We start from the raw sequence: 16,013 nt of genomic DNA, 5'->3' as shown, positions 1-16,013 counted from the left end.
GAGGGAGAGGGAGAGGGAGAGGGAGAGGGAGAGGGAGAGAGAGAGAGAGAGAGAGAGAGAGAGAGAGAGAGAGAGCGCGAGCAGGCACAACAGAGAAGCAACAGGGACAAATGGATCAGTCATAGAATAGACATGCTACCAACCAACATGCCAGTAACCACAGATGAAAGGCAATGAGAGGGAAGCAGAAAATTCAATTTGTTCAAATTTAAGCTCTTTCTTGGTCATACTACTCCAAGAGAGAAAGTTTCTGTTCTTATCCTTAATGCAACACTGATGTATTTTAAACCTCCCTCAGGTTTCTTTAACATGGTATCAATGTTGTAGGGATAAGTCCCGCCCCTTAAGGGGCGTGTTTGCCTAGGGCTAATGTTTACCTATAAATTTGGCGCGAGCTTGCAGCGCTTGCTTTCCTGGTCTCCGCAGGAACGGTGCTTCTGTAAGTCTATTTCCCCATTAAAGCTGTATATATTTTTACAATCTGTCTGCATTCGTTTACGCCGTTACACAATGTACCAACACTGTAGTATTGCTTGTATACAAGCCCATTCTTTCTCAATCTTTGTTATTACCACCTGCCTAACTGCTCCAGTTCCAATGTCGGCATTACCTGGACTGCTTAGACACTCCTCCCTCAGCCCACCTACCACATCCCCCTACGAAATCCCTTTGGATCATCATCTCTCTAAAGATGATGACACCAACATTCTCTCAACTTTCTCTCTCTTTTTTAATTACCAAAACTGGCCGGAGAAGGATTGATGGGTAGTGTTTGCTGTGCAAGTATGAGAACCTGATTATGAGCCGGGTGGTGGTGGTGCATGCCTTTAATCCCAGCACTCGGGAGGCGGAGGCAGGCGGATCTCTGTGAGTTAGAGGCCAGCCTGGTTTAGAAGAGCTAGTTCCAGGACAGGAACCAAAAAGCTACGGAGAAACCCTGTCTCGTAAATCAAAAAAAAAGAGAGAGAGAACCTGATTATGGATCTCTAGCACTCACATAAAAAGCTGGGCATAGTGCCAGGTGGTGGTGGCACACACCTTTAATCTCGGTACTTGGGAGGCAGAGGCAGGTGGATCTCTGTGAGTTCAAGGCCAGCCTAGTCTACAAGAGCTAGCTCCAGGACAGATGCCAAAGCAACAGAGAAACCGTGTCTCAAAAAACCAAATAAATAAATAAAAAGAAAAAAAAAACTGAGCATAAAAATGGGTGCCTGTAATCCCAGCATTAAGAAGGTGATGACAGGCAATGTGGTTTTGAGTGCTATTGGGAATGTAGAGCTCAATGACCAGCTGATCTAGTCAATCAGTGAGCTCCAGATTCAGTATAGAGACCTTACGTCAAAAATAAGGTGGAAGGCAACTGAGAAAGACACTTGACTTGAGCTCTGACCTCCACATGTGTTGTGGAATATTAGTTTAGGATGTGTTACATTTGTTTATCTGTGGAACACTTGTTTAATGACGCAAAGATGTGCTGCATCTTTTACGTTGCATTTGTTTAACTCTGTGAAGCTGTGTTACTTAGCCTGTCTAAAACACCTGATTGGTCTAATAAAGAGCTGAACTGACAATAGCTGGGCAGGAGAGGGATAGGCTTCCAGTCAGAGAGAATAAATAGGAGAAGAAATCTAGGCTTGAAGAAAGAGTGAGCAAGGAGAGAGAAAAGAAGGAGAGGAGGTTACCAGGGGCCAGCTACCCAGCCACACTGCCAATCACAGAGTAAGAACAAAAGAAAGGTATATAGAATAAAGAAGGGTAAAGAGCCCAGAAGCAAAACATAGTTAGAAAAAAAAAAAACAGGATAATTTAAGTTAGAAAAGCTGGCTAGAAACAAGCCAAGCTAAGGCCGGGCACTCATAAGTAAGAATAAGTGTATTTATTTGGAAGCTGAGTAGCAGGCCTCCCAAGAGTAAAAAAAAAAAAAAAAAAAATGCACGCAAACATACATGCTCACACATACTGCTCCCTAACCCCACACGTGAGCAAACATACATGCTCACACATACTGCTCCCTAACCCCACACGTGAGCAAACATACATGCTCACACATACTGCTCCCTAACCCCCACACGTGAGCAAAGTAGAAACAAAACAACAAAACAAATAACAAAAAAGTACTACTGATTTCCCAAATGACTTAGTTCATATATATATAAACCACAGTACGTAAGGCTTTCAAGTCTCCTGTGACTATATTACCTGGTTAGCTCCTGTGCCTGCTCTAAATTAAGCCACAGTATAAGAGCACATTGTTTCCACAGGCCTTGGCATGTGCTACGAAGGTTTAGAAAGTGAAATGTATGTTATATTGGTAAATTGTTGTGTGCTGTTTGAACTCACAGAGAAACTGCCTCTGGAAGAGGGGTTACCACACACACACACCCAAGCATGTTTGTTCTCTAATATCTGAAGATGTCCCACCCCAAGTTTCTGCTAGATGTTCTGAGTGCCCAATTTGTTCTATCAACTATGTATCCATCATTTTCTACTTATTCTTTTACTTTGGCTTGCCACATAAAAAATTCATCATTCAAAACCAAATGTATGGCTATAAAATAGAAAAAAATAGCTGGAGGCTGGGGTGGGGTTATACAAAAGCAAGTTAGGAAACTCAATATAAAAACAGACAAACTAGCATGGTGGGGGCACACCTTTAATTCCAGCACTCCAGAGGCAGAGGTAGGTAGATCTCTGTGTGTCTGTGAATAGCCTGATCTTCAAAGCAAGTTCCAAGGCACTCAGGGCTACATACCACCAGTCCAGCCCACCTCCCAAAAGAGCAGAATCTACCAAAGAGGCTAAAATTGCAGGTGGAGATCAAGAACGACAGACAGGTTAAGATGTAGTTAGCTAAATACCATCTTTCCTAAATTTGGTCCTAGCAAATTCCCTGATGGCTGTTGGGGACTGCAGACCACCAGACCCTGAATTTCTTGTAAACAACTTGTTTTCCTCTGCTCTGAGCACAAGACCCTGATGGCGGAGGAGTGATTTCTGGTGAGCCTACAGCTGAAAGATCCCGAGGGCTGGCTGGGGTATGGCCAGAGTACTATATAAGCTGCCCCTGAGCATAATAAAGTGGACATTCTTGGCACTCTTGTCTCAAGGATGACCTGTGTCCTCGTGTCTCTGTCTGTCTGTCTGTGTGTGCTTGTATTTTTAAGTCTCCAGCTTAGTTCCCGGCTCACATACCATCCCAGAGTGTAGACACTACAGATGGCTTTTTGGATAATTCTAGGAGTCCTCCAAGGTCTGAAATGTCTTATATACAGTCTGTGAGAACGATAGATTCTCACTACGTAATGCCAGGCAGGCCTCAAACTCAATGCTCCTGCCTTCTTCACAAGCATTACTACAACTGGATAATGCTTTAGTCTAATTCTGATAACATAAGCCATAACTAGTGGAAATAGCAAGAAAACCTGGGAGATGGGGAGGAGGGTACTCAGGAAGACCACTGAGCACACATGAAGACATGGCTCCATGAATGTGACCTTTGCCTTTGATAAGACATCCAAACTGACAGAGCCCTGATGGCCTCACCTTAAAAACAAAGAAGATAACTGCTATCCCATTTGGATTAGACAACTTGTATGCAGACAACACACATAAGAGTTTCTAAAACAGTAAACGTCTCAGAGCTGAAGGTATAGCTCAGTAGTACACTACACACTTAGCACATGCAAGACCCTAGTTTTAATCCTCAGGGGAGGGCGGTCGCATAGGAACACACAACAGGAACAGGGATAAAGACTTACCATGAAGTTCTCAGGCTGTCTCCGTCTCTCCCCTTAACAAACAACTCTTCTTCCTGACTTTAGTTCCATAAATCCTTTGAGCACTGTTTTCTGGCCCTCCCTGAGTCTTGGCACTCACAAATAGATAGGGGTCTTTGTTGTCTTGCTCCTGTCTCTCCCCTGGGTCCCCCACCTTTCTCTTTTCATTGTGTCCCAGACAGATCAACATTCTACTGACATAGGTATATAACTCAGGCTCTCACTCCTTCTGGATCCTGGAGACTGTCACCTGGTCTTTTAAGCTCTTCAGCTTCTTTAGCAGAGGTACCCCACAGAGCTTCCCCTTCTACTTCCTCAGAACAGTTCCTTCCCCTTCTTTCCTACACTTACTTTCTTTTACAACTCTCAAATACTAGATCTGGAACATACCCTAGACTACAGAGTACTCCATAAGCAGCCTCCTGATGGTTTTCCCATCAATGCCCTTAGCTAATGCTCTTCTAGCCAGATGAGTGTTCCCATCTGACATCCACTTATTTACATCTTCAAACCCATACCTTCTTATTTCATGAGGCCTTCCCTTACCTCAAAACCCTTTCCACAAACAGACTCATTCTTCATATTTCATAAATTCAATATTAAGCTTTAAGCATTTTCTAGTGCTAGGATCACATTTTACTTTTCTTGAAATTGTAAATTATATACTGATCTCCTTTACACATGATTAAAATATTGAAGGCATGACTACATCAGAAACTTTAATATAGTCTACTCCTATGACATGCGTTGAAGACTAAGAGTCTATGATCATAAGATATCTGTGTAAGCTCTTGTGATGTCTGTTCTGGAGAGTAGTGCTGCACTTTGACTTCTAGCTTAAACATGGAGTAAGGTGCAAACATTAAGAAAGAACTCTGCAGAAGTTCATGCTTTAGCTTACTTATGAAAAAAACCCAGGGGCTAGAGAGATGGCTCAGTGGTTAAGAGCACTTGCTGTTCTTGCAGAAGACTTGGGTTCTGTTCCCAGGACCCACATGATAGCTCACAACTACATAAGCCCAGTCCAAGAGGATCTGATGTCTTCTTCTAACCTCCAAGAACACCAGGCACAAATGTGGTGCACATACATACATACAGGCAGCCAAAGCTCTCATACACATAAAACAAATAAACCTGAAAGAAAAAATTTAGAAAGAAATCTAGCCTGGCCAATTAATGTAACCTGAGTGAGAAGACAGGTTCTTTTCAGAATCTACAGTGCCCAACACATGCAAAGAACTGTCCCTGACAGCCACAGCAGGAACACAGTATGTAACAGTCACCCCCTTTACCATTTTTTAATATGCCATTCAGTGGGATTACATACATTCACACTGTTGGGCCCCCATCACTACTAAAGAACTCTAGAACTTTTCATCATCCCCAAGAGAAACTACCTAAGAAGTCATGACTCTCCAGCATCACCCCAACACCTGGTAGCCATCAGACCACTTCCTGTCTCTGAGTCTGATTACTGTGACTTCACCATAAAGTACAACCAGACTTGGATGTCTGGCAATCTCAGCTGTTCTACCCATCTATATAAAGGACAATAAACTTTCAGGTTGCTAATGGCAATCCTCCAAGAGACTGAAATGAAAAAAAAGTAAATGTTATTACCAGTATAGTCATCAAAATTGACTCTTCCTCTCATTGTGTTCACAACAGACTCTGGCTGCTCAAAAATTTCTTTCTGCATAAATGAACTAAAGTTGCCTACAAAAATAGAAATTACATAATTAAAACAACAGTAAATGAGCTAAAGAGTAAGAAATCTGTACACAATCAAGTCTATCTCTTTTCAACATAATCTTGATAGATGAAACAAAAGGCCATGCAATAAAGAAATCAGGTTAACTTCCTAGAAGCCTCTGTGAGTGCTTTACTCTCTATGAAAAATGAACAAGGAAGAAAGTCACTTTTATATACTTAGTAGCTAAAATGCATAGTTACACAAAAACAGGGGCATAAGATGATTTTTGAATCAAATTTAAGTTCAAACTCATCAAGTTATCTTTAGTATGTCAATGTGAAAATTCCTTATTATAAGTAAGATCAGTTTATACTTCCTAGTATGGACTAAAGTGTAGCTCATGGGACTTTGCCGACAGTGGTTCTACAATATAATTCTTATTACAGCCCAATCAGAGAGGAGAATAAAAATCCTAACACTTGATGGCAGGACACATTATGTAGGGCACACTCATATCAGGTACTGTTCTAAGAGCTTTATACAGACCAGCATTCTTGATCTTCAATACAACTTTAATGAGATGAATTCTATTTTCCCCTCTTAATACATGAGGATGAAGCAGAGGGAATACAAGAATACTGAACAGAGCATGAGCCATATTTACCCTTTCAACATGTGGCACTATCTCCTTACAAAGTTCAAATCAAACCATGCTTTAATTTCAAGAACTATTCTAAGACTAGCAGATAATTTCTCCAGTCATCCCTTTTCCCGGGTTGCCCACCCACTCATCATATGGAAGTTTCCTAAGCAGGATGGGAAGTAGCATGCTTTCTTTCCTTAAGCATCCCAAGTCCTAACACTGCAAAATACTCACCCTTCATGATCTGCTGGAGCTCCATCTGGAGGGTTTGCACAGCTCGACCAGGATGGTCTCCTGCAGTTCGCTTAATTCGATGGATAGAAAGTCGACCATCCACCACTGCTGCAACATCGTCATCTTCCAGAAAGATGACACGGTTGGTGTGCTCTATCACAGCACTACAAAATGGTCATGGAGATGTTACTATCAATAACCAAGGATCATTGTCACCTAGAAAGCTATCATTAGAACACACAGTCCAAGCTCAAACACCAACTCTCATCTTACACCACGTTAATTGCCAATGTACTCACTTCCTATAAGGCCATATAGAAGATGTGGTTATTGTGAAAATAATAACAACAATAATAAAGTGGACTTCTGCACACCTGACCAATTAAACAAAATCAGAAGCCTTGGCTATTTCTACTTCATTCTAGCTTTTACCAAAGCCTGTAATTTTAACCCCTATTTCTGGACAGTTCCATGTCATTGCCACTGATGAACACAAGCCACCAGCAGCTCTTTGGCCGGCTTCTGCAGCACCCTCCTAACTACTCACTACTCTCTGACCGCTCTTCCAAGTCTCCTTTTCTACTCAAGTCAACATCAAAAGGTAATGTTAATCAAAACTTTTCCTTCACCCAACAAATCACTTTTCAGCTCCCTCTGGCTCTCAGGAAAACTTCAAATTGCCTCGCATGTCCCACCAAGCAGCCTCTAATTATACTGTGCCCTTCCCAAGTCTCACAGTTGAGCCAACTGCACAAAATGAATGTTCTTCCCTCAAACCCTTCACCTAATTAGCTCCTAACTGTCCCTTAGCTCAGTTTGAGCTTCATTCCCTTAAAGAAGGATATACTCATGAGGGCCTAAATGATCTTGTTATAGGTAAGTGTTATCTCCTCCGTTATGACAGATCAAATAATATTTTTTATCTTACCATTCTCCTAAGGGTAGCATATGGCATTGTTCATTAAGATTACGAATGAATCAAAAGTTTTTCTAGTTTAGGTGATGACTACCAACTCTCTGTAGCAAACCCACTTAATGACAGCAAAGACAAGTTTGCAAAATCTAGAAAACAGTAACGTTTGTTTCTCACTCAGATAATACATTCTTGGAAGTACTAAGTGGTACCATTTTCTCATTCTTATTCCTCTTATTTCCAGTCACAGTGAATGAATCAAGTATCTGAGTGATTCTATCTTAACCCCAGTCCTAGAGTTTTCAAATTACCAATGCCTCTAAATATTTCACTACGTAACTCCATAATTCCATAACTGCTAGAAAAGCAATCCCTCCTCCCTATAAAGCTTGAGTACATCCTGGAAATAAAACAAATACTCCAAGTAAATGTATTAGAATAGGTCTCTAAGAATGCATGTGTTTTGGTAAAGTGACCAACATGCTTTGAAGTGGTAGAAAAAGCATTTTTATTGTCCCATGTCTAATGAAGTGAGCTCTGATTTCTCAGTTAAGAGAGTTCTGGAGCTAAGGCATCATTAATAGTAGGACTGCTTGCCTGGCAGACAGGAGTCAGAGGTTCTTAGCAACTAGAGTTTTACAAATACCTTCATGGTTTGGGGACGTTTTCCTAAATATTGAATGAGGAAGCTCACCTTGCATCAGAAGCAAAGTAATATTCAACTGCCTTTTCCTCAACAGGGAAAAGACATGTTGTGCTGTCCACACGGGAAAGATTGCAGCTTCCTTTCTTGTCTTTGCCTAGAGCACAGAGATAACATAAAGTCAGCAAGCACAGAAAATCATGCTACAATTTGGAAATAGGCATAAATGTTCATAAAATCAACAACAAAAAGGAAAAAGGCAGCACAGACAAATTCAGCAGTTCTCACTGGATTTCCATGCAAGTGAGCCGGGAAGAAGGAAGAAGTGCAGTGAGACGCAAAGCCCAAGACTGCATGGTGAACAACAGTGCTGCACTGCAAACTCTGTAATGTCATTTCTCCTCGGGTAGAAAAGAATTTGCCGATAATAGTTTATTAATAATAACTTTTAAAAATCTAGAAGCAGCAGGGCTAGAAAAATGGTTCAGAGACTGTGGAGGTGTGAATAGGTATGGCACCCACAGACTCGTGTGTTTGAATGGTTGGTCCATAGGAGGTGGCATTATTAGGAAGTGTGGCCTTGTTGAGTAGGTGTGGCTTAGTTGGTGAACTTTGATGACTCAGAAGCTCAAGCAAATTCTCTACCTGCAATCCAAATGCGGAACTCTCAGTTCCTTCTCCAGCACCTTGTCTGCCTACATGCTGCCATGCTCCCCTCCCTGATAATAATGGACTGAACCTCTGAACTGTAAGTCAGCTCCAATTATATGTTTCCCTTTACAAGAGTTGCTGTGGTCATGGTGTCTCTCCACAGCAATAAAACCCTAACTAAGACAAAGATAAAGACACTTATTGCTACTGCAAAAGGACCTAAGTTTGGTTCATAACACTCATGGTGGCTCACGTCCTCCTCAACTCTAATTCCAAGGGTTCAGACTCCCTCTTCTGCCTCCCTGGTTACCAGGTACACTTGTGATACACAAAAATACATGAAAGTAAAACATTCATACACACAAAATAAAACATTTAAATTAAAAAAAACTAAAAAGCAATCAATATGGTACAATGAAAAGTAAAAGCAGACTATAGCCAAGTTAATTTTTTAAATAAAATCTCTTGCTATTTTAACAGCAAATCAGGCCTAGAATACTCAATTAAAATCAAAACAAAGGGGGCTGATGAAATGGCTCACAGGTAAAGGCACTAGCTACTAAGCCTGAAGACCTGAGCTCAATCCCCAGGTCCTACATGATGGAAGGAGAACACTAATTCCCACAATCTATCCGCTGACTGCCAGACATATGCTGTGGTATGTGCACAGTGTATATGTGTGTATGTATGTATATTCATATACATACATATGTACATATATACAAATAAAAAAAATGTAATTAAAAAGCAAAGAGCATGCCACTTTAACCATGGCGTGCCAATGGCACCTACTTGTAGTCACAGGCAAAGCTGTGAGCCAAGACCTTTTCCTATCTCAGAAGTGTGTGTGTCTTTCAGTGTCTTTTTAATTCTGGCACTTATTTCTTCATCAGGAATAATTGTTTTGGTTTCTGTTTTTCCTTTTGGTTAATTCTCAACTAACAGAAATGAGGAAGTATGCTGGTATGACAAATTCTCTAAGTTAAAGCCAAGCTTGTAGTCCTGGGAGGTCAGAGGCAGGAAGATTAGTTCAAGGTCAGTTTCAGCTACACAGTTTGAGGCCAGACTGAGCTACCAGGAACAGTATATCCTTTCTCCAAATTCAGAGCATACAAGAGCTTTATAAACCAAGGGCAGAATAGCCATAGAATACCACAAGTTACTTGTAAAAATTCACATCTTATCCTCTAAAATGTATATACAATGACTAGATAATTATTCTTAGAAATATGCATTCCAAGTTCTACCTGTGGGTATCTGGAATGATTTAAGCATGAAACCAAAACAGTACTTTCCAGCCAAAATCAAAAGCAGAGAAGATAGCAAACTTTAAAACGTAAGTATGCATTGACATACTATAAAAAGGTAGCAAGTGCTTACAAAGGCATAGCTTCAAGGGTTCCATTGCATTGATAATTTAACAGCTACTTGCCTTTGGCAGGAATCTTAAAATTGTCCACCAAAAAGTGAATTTTAAACCAAGGAGCTTAATGGCACACAATTTTTATTCAGCACTCAGGGAGGCAGAAGCTAGCAGATTTCTGCTGAATTCAAGGCCAATCTGTCCATATAGCAAGTTCTAGGCCAGTCAGAGCTACATAGTGAGATGCTGGAGAGATGACTCATTGGTTAACATCATTGGCTACTCTTTCAGGGGACCTGGGTTAGATTCCCAACATCCACATGGTAGCTCACAACAATCTGTGTAACTCTAGAGCCAGGGAACTCAGTATCTTCTTCTGGCCTCTGCAGGTAACTGCATGTATGTGGAATATAAACATACATGCAGGCAAACACACATACATCAAAAAAAAAAAAAAAAACTCAAAAAAATGCTTAATAATTCTTAAATAATACTGAATTGTTTGTTTCTAAAAAGATTAATGTCACATGTGTATGCCTCTAATCCTAGTACTCTGGCAGAACCAACAGTTTGAGGCCAACCTCAGCTATAAGTAAGATTCTGTCTCAATACACACAATCTAAATTTAAAAAAAAAAAAAAAAACAAGTAGAAGCCCAGAAACAACATTTTAGACAACTAGCTAGCCAGGCGGTGGTGGTGCATGCCTTTAATCCCAGCACTCGGGAGGCAGAGGTAGGCGGATCTCTGTGAGTTTGAGGCCAGCCTAGTCTACAAGAGCTAGTTTCTAGGATAGGCTCCAAAGCTACAGAGAAACAACAACAAAAACAAAAAAACAAAATAACCCCAAGTATTTGTAACTTCATTGTTAAGGTAACAGAAGTATATCTGATTGAAATATTTAAAAGAAGCTGAAGCATCACTGCCTATAAATATCTATAATTTTTTTCTATTTGGGGATTCTCTTGTTCAACTGAAATGAAATACAGTATCACTCTGTTGGGAGCAGTAAGACCCCAGATCCTGAATTTCTTGTAATCCCCTGATCTGAGTGCCTTACAGCTGCTCTGAGCAGACCTTCAGGAGTTCCTGAGGGCAGGAGAGTGTGGTTTCTGTTGAGTTTGGCTGGGGCGTGGCTATCTCTATATAATCTGCCCCTGAACACAATAAAGGGGGCATTCTTGGGGAATTCAAGGATAACCCGTGTCGCTGTCTGTCTGTCTGTCTGTCTGTCTGTGTTTGTGTATTTTAACCTCCAGCCCCCTTGCCCGAAGCTCGCGAACTGGGTGCCAGCGCAGACACGGGGGCGCGGTGCACGGCAATTGGAGGTCTCCATCAAGATTTCGGCAATTGGAGGTCTCAACTGAGATTTCGGCAATTTTCCACTGAGATATCGGCATCACTCGTTTTTCAGTGGGAAGAAGTGGCTTTAAGTTGGAGACAATGGCAAAAGCCTGAAAAACTAGCCAAAGCTCTCTCTATAGCCCTCCCACCAATACTGTTCTCACGACAGCATGGCACTGAGCTCCACACCAACTACCTACTAGAGTTAGAGAAACACAGGTACCAAGAGTCATCTCCTAGGACCAATGTTTCTGCCAACTTTGGGAGATCTCACTCAATTTATTATTATTATTTCTAAAAGCCACCTAAAATAGCCTATAAGGTAGTGTTTATGACACACAAGAAGCAGTACTGTTATAGGAATCCACAACTGTAGAACCAGATTGTGTGTTATCACTGGTGGAAATCTTCTGGCATGGACTGGGAAAGACGTACTACTTCAGGGAAAAAAAAATAAAGAGTATCACCAAGTATTAAAGGCTGTTTAAGGAAATAATTTTCTTCCCAGGTAAAACATGAAAGCAGTCATCCAAAGATGAACAGGCTCAGCATTCTTTGGTAACTGTTGTTCAAGAAGCCAAGAATTATATAATACTAATTAAGGTTTCAATTTTTTGAACCCAGCAGTCCCCTACCTTACACATGGAAAGTTCTCAGTAGTAAGAAAACAAAAGGTACACTATTATTTTCTATTTCTGTGTACGTCAATAAAATGATTCAGAGTTTGCATAAAGACAGACTAAAAAATTGACCAAGGTGGAACACACTGCAGCACTCAGGAGACAGGGGCAGGATTGTTAAAAGGTCAGCCTTGCAAGTTTGAGGTTAGTGTGGGCTATGCAAGATCCTGTTCCAACCTCCTCTCAAAGAAAAAGGAAGGGAGGGAGGGAGGGAGGGGAGGGAAAGGAACGAAGGAAGGAGAGAGAAAGGGAGGAGGGAGGGAGGGAATTGGTGCTGGAGAGATGACTCACCAGTTACTAGTATTTCCTGCTCTTTCAGAGGACCCAGGTTTGGCCTCCTGAACCCATATTAGGCAGATCACAACCATATCCAGAGGATCTGATACCTCTGACCTTCCAAGATAACTTTACTCTCATGCACACACCCACACCCACATGCAGACATACATGCGTACATTAAATAAATAAATAAATAAATAAATAAATAAATAAATAAATAAATAATCTTAAAAAAAAAAGTGGGGGAGCTGAGGATACAAGCCAACAGTAGAACACTTGCTTAGTGTGTATAAGGCTCTGAGTTTGAACATCACCCCAAGACCAATAAATAAAAATAAACCCCCAAACATAAAGACTAAAATAAGACTCCAAATTAAAATGAAACCAATCAAAATCTAAAAGTAAAATGTCATGCACTAAACAAAGAGCATTTAATCTAGTTTAGTTAAAAGTGATGTTAAATCAGTAAGTGGCTGCTTAGTTCCATGTTCCTTCCCTAATTAAAGCATTAATCTATATGATTTTGAAACAGGAATAGAAAAGGGGCCTTAGATTTGAAATACTCCTCAAACCTCTCATTTTAACAAAGTAGTTATTAAATAATGCAACTTTCAAAATGGCAAAAGCAAACAGACAAAATTATTTTGCAAATTTGGAAAATGTCAAAACATTTCCCCATAAAATAAGCATTTTTAGAGCCTCAGTTCACTTCAAAAACCAAGAATTAGTAAACGAAGGGAAGCAGGTAAAATCCCTCCATCCATGCAGAGTGCATTCCCACCTCTTTCTGCCTGTGATCCCCACCATGTGAATTTTGATCCAATCTGAGTTCTAGCTAAGGATGCACAACAGAGAAAAATTCTTATCAAAGTGTTCACAAGTTTTTTCATGTCTAGAGAGAACTACATAACTGTATGCACATGTACACACAGATCTGACCAAATAGCATTTACCATAGCATTCTATGGTTCTCAGAGCCGCCCTGTCTTACAATGGAATGCAGCTGGCTTACCTGTTCTGTAGAGAATCGGAATGTGATCTGTAGAAAGCTTATGTTCACTCCGCACACCAATCAAGAGGGGACTACCTCGCCTGAAATGCAAGATGAGTTACAATAAAACTTTCTCATAAATAATGCGCTAACAATATTAAAAAGTATTAACTCAAAATTCATTTTAATTTGAAATATAATGCTCTCCAAATGATTTAATTTAGAAATGATCATGAAGTTCTTTTAGCAGAAAGAACATTTAAGATCGGCTAACAGAAGGCAGGATGCCTAAGGATATATTGCAATGTGTATACAATTGAATGAAAAGTTCCAGTTCTTATTAAAAGAAGAACAATTTAAAATACAATGCTATAGAATATGACTTGCATATGTATTTTTGTATGTATATTATACATAATATATGGAAATACATCATGCATAAATATGTATTTATAACATATGCATTATAAAAATGAACTGAACTTCAGGTGTAACAAAATAATTACATTAGAAACCTGAGTCCCTAGGCCACACCTGTGTACTTCTAATAAAGTTTTCAACTGGCAAATTACAGTTGCATTAAAGTTTTACTGAGACAGTGAGGTCCTTTTTCTGCAGCTGCTTCATGCTTGACAGTAACTCTGAGTGCTGGCAGGGAGGCCATGTGTCCCAACAAGCTTAAGTATTTCCTATCTGACCTATTCTGGAAAAATTTGCCAACTCATAATTTATAACACTTTAAATTGTTGTTCTTTTAATGTGTGGTGCAACTTTTCATTCAATTGCAAACACACCCCAATATATCCTTAGGCATCATGCCTTCAGAGAAAGATCCTTCTGTTATTGGATCTTAAGTGTTCTTACTGCTCTAAGAACTTTATGATCATTCTATAGATAGTTAGCAAAATCATTGGTGTTACAATTACTTAGGAATCTGATACATATTTCCAAAAACTATGGAGAAAGTTAGTGCTTTGGAGCTGAAACTAAAGAATATTCCATATCCAAATTCATAAATAGCCACAGTGCTCACTAAAGACCAATCACAATGCCAAAATGTATTTGTTTTACCATGAACTTCTGTTAAAGAATGGCACAAGAAAGGAGTGTATAAAAACACACAGTCAGACCTCTAAGGAAACAGTAAAGGGCACTTACAGGCTACTGAGAATTATCCTGTTACCCGAGTGCTACAAAAGGCATGTCATCATTAGTCTTAAATCTATTGTACCTTGTGCCAACTGCTTGCCCAGGAAAATGAACACTTTTAAACACAAGTGCAAAAGCACCTTCCTATGGAGGAAAAAGAAACATCAGCAATATTTCTTGGTAATAATTATCAAACAAAAACATTTAAAACATACTGGCTTCTGCATGGACACTTCTTGTTCATAGCAATGCTCTTTTTAACTATTTAAAACAAACAAACAAAAAACAAACACAAGTCTCCATTTTAGATCACAGCAAGATCTCCCTAACATCCAAGCCCACATTTCAGGTAGACACTGACCCCTAAGCTCCAATGAGAACAAACTAAACTTTATCACCAAGCTTACCTTCAAATACTGCTTTTAAAGACACGTCACCTGGAGAGCCACCTGTGTGCACAGCACATTTCTCAACAGACACAGTTCTCTCAGACTAATTTGTTCAGGGAGGACAGAATTAGCAAAGATCCCAAGCTCCACAACCAAAACCCATCCTTGGCCCTCATCATCATATTCCACTACAAACCTCCACTCTTGATGCCCTCCATCTTGACTTAACAAATATACACGATCATAATTATTAAATGGGATGGAAAAGTCAGGCAGTGGTAACTCTTTTTTTTTTTTTTTTTTTTTTTTTAGGCAGTGGTAACTCTTGTCTTTAGTCCCAGTACTCAGGAGCACTTAGGAGGCAGAGACAGATAGATCTTTGTGAGTTCGAGGCCAGCCTGTTCTACAAAGAGAGTTCTGGGACAGACAGGGCTGTTTCACAGAGAAACCCAGTCTCAAAAATTAAAATGAGCGAACAATGAATGAATGAATGAATAGATAAATAAATAAAGGGAAGCTGACTCCCTGCTCTTGTAGAGGTCTTGATTTTGGTTCCCAGAACCCACATTGGGCAGCTCACAATCATTTGTACCTCTAGCTTCAGAGGGTGCAACACTTTCTTCTGGTCTCCATAGACACTAACAGTGATACCTTACTCTCCACACGTGTGCACACAGGTACCATCACCACCATAAAAAAAAAAAATCTTAAAAAAAGATAAGGCATTAGAGAGCACCTTTTCTGAAGCTGGTTCTCTCTACGGTGTCAGGCTTGCACAGCAAATGCTTTTGCCTACTGAACCACTGTGCTAGGCCAAACTTACCTTTCAACCTCTAACTATAGTGAAATAATCAGAATACAGCTATAGTGAAGTAAATGGAATGGTAAATGCAGGAAAAGCAAGTTAGTAAGTAAAACAACCATCGAAATTCTCTGCATTGTGTGTGTGTAACAGAAGCCTAAAAATCCCTCAAGAAACTAGCACAGGGACTAGGGTTATGGCTCAGTTGCTAAAATGCTTGTCACACAAGCATGAGTTCAGTTCCCTAGCACCCACATAAAAAGCTGGGCACAACACGTTTTTTTTTTCTTTTCTTTTTTTTTTTTAAATTTATTTATTATGTGTACAACATTCTGCTTCACACACACCAGAAGAGGGCACCAGATCTCATTACAGATGGTTGTGAGCCATCATGTGGTTGCTGGGAATTGAACTCATGACCTCTGGAAGAGCAGTCAGTGCTCTTAACCTCTGAGCCATCTCTC

At 40.1% G+C, this 16,013-nt stretch overlaps 1 protein-coding gene across 1 annotated transcript in view; it reads right to left on the bottom strand.

Moving 5' to 3' along the window:
• Nucleotides 1-16,013, bottom strand: part of Gfpt1 (glutamine--fructose-6-phosphate transaminase 1) — a 56,321-nt gene that overhangs the window by 21,975 nt on the left and 18,333 nt on the right. The window contains exons 7-11 of the mRNA XM_005364812.1: nt 14,441-14,502; nt 13,231-13,310; nt 7,954-8,059; nt 6,347-6,510; nt 5,397-5,492 (exon numbers count right to left, since the gene is read on the bottom strand). Coding sequence (XP_005364869.1) covers nt 5,397-5,492; nt 6,347-6,510; nt 7,954-8,059; nt 13,231-13,310; nt 14,441-14,502 — 508 coding nt within the window. The remainder of the gene's footprint in view (nt 1-5,396; nt 5,493-6,346; nt 6,511-7,953; nt 8,060-13,230; nt 13,311-14,440; nt 14,503-16,013) is intronic.

This window comes from Microtus ochrogaster, unplaced genomic scaffold (assembly GCF_000317375.1).
Source record: "Microtus ochrogaster isolate Prairie Vole_2 unplaced genomic scaffold, MicOch1.0 UNK1, whole genome shotgun sequence".
Taxonomy (NCBI): Eukaryota; Metazoa; Chordata; class Mammalia; order Rodentia; family Cricetidae; genus Microtus; species Microtus ochrogaster.
The sequence above is the reverse complement of the archived record's forward strand: the minus strand, read 5'-3'. Positions and strand labels throughout refer to the sequence as shown.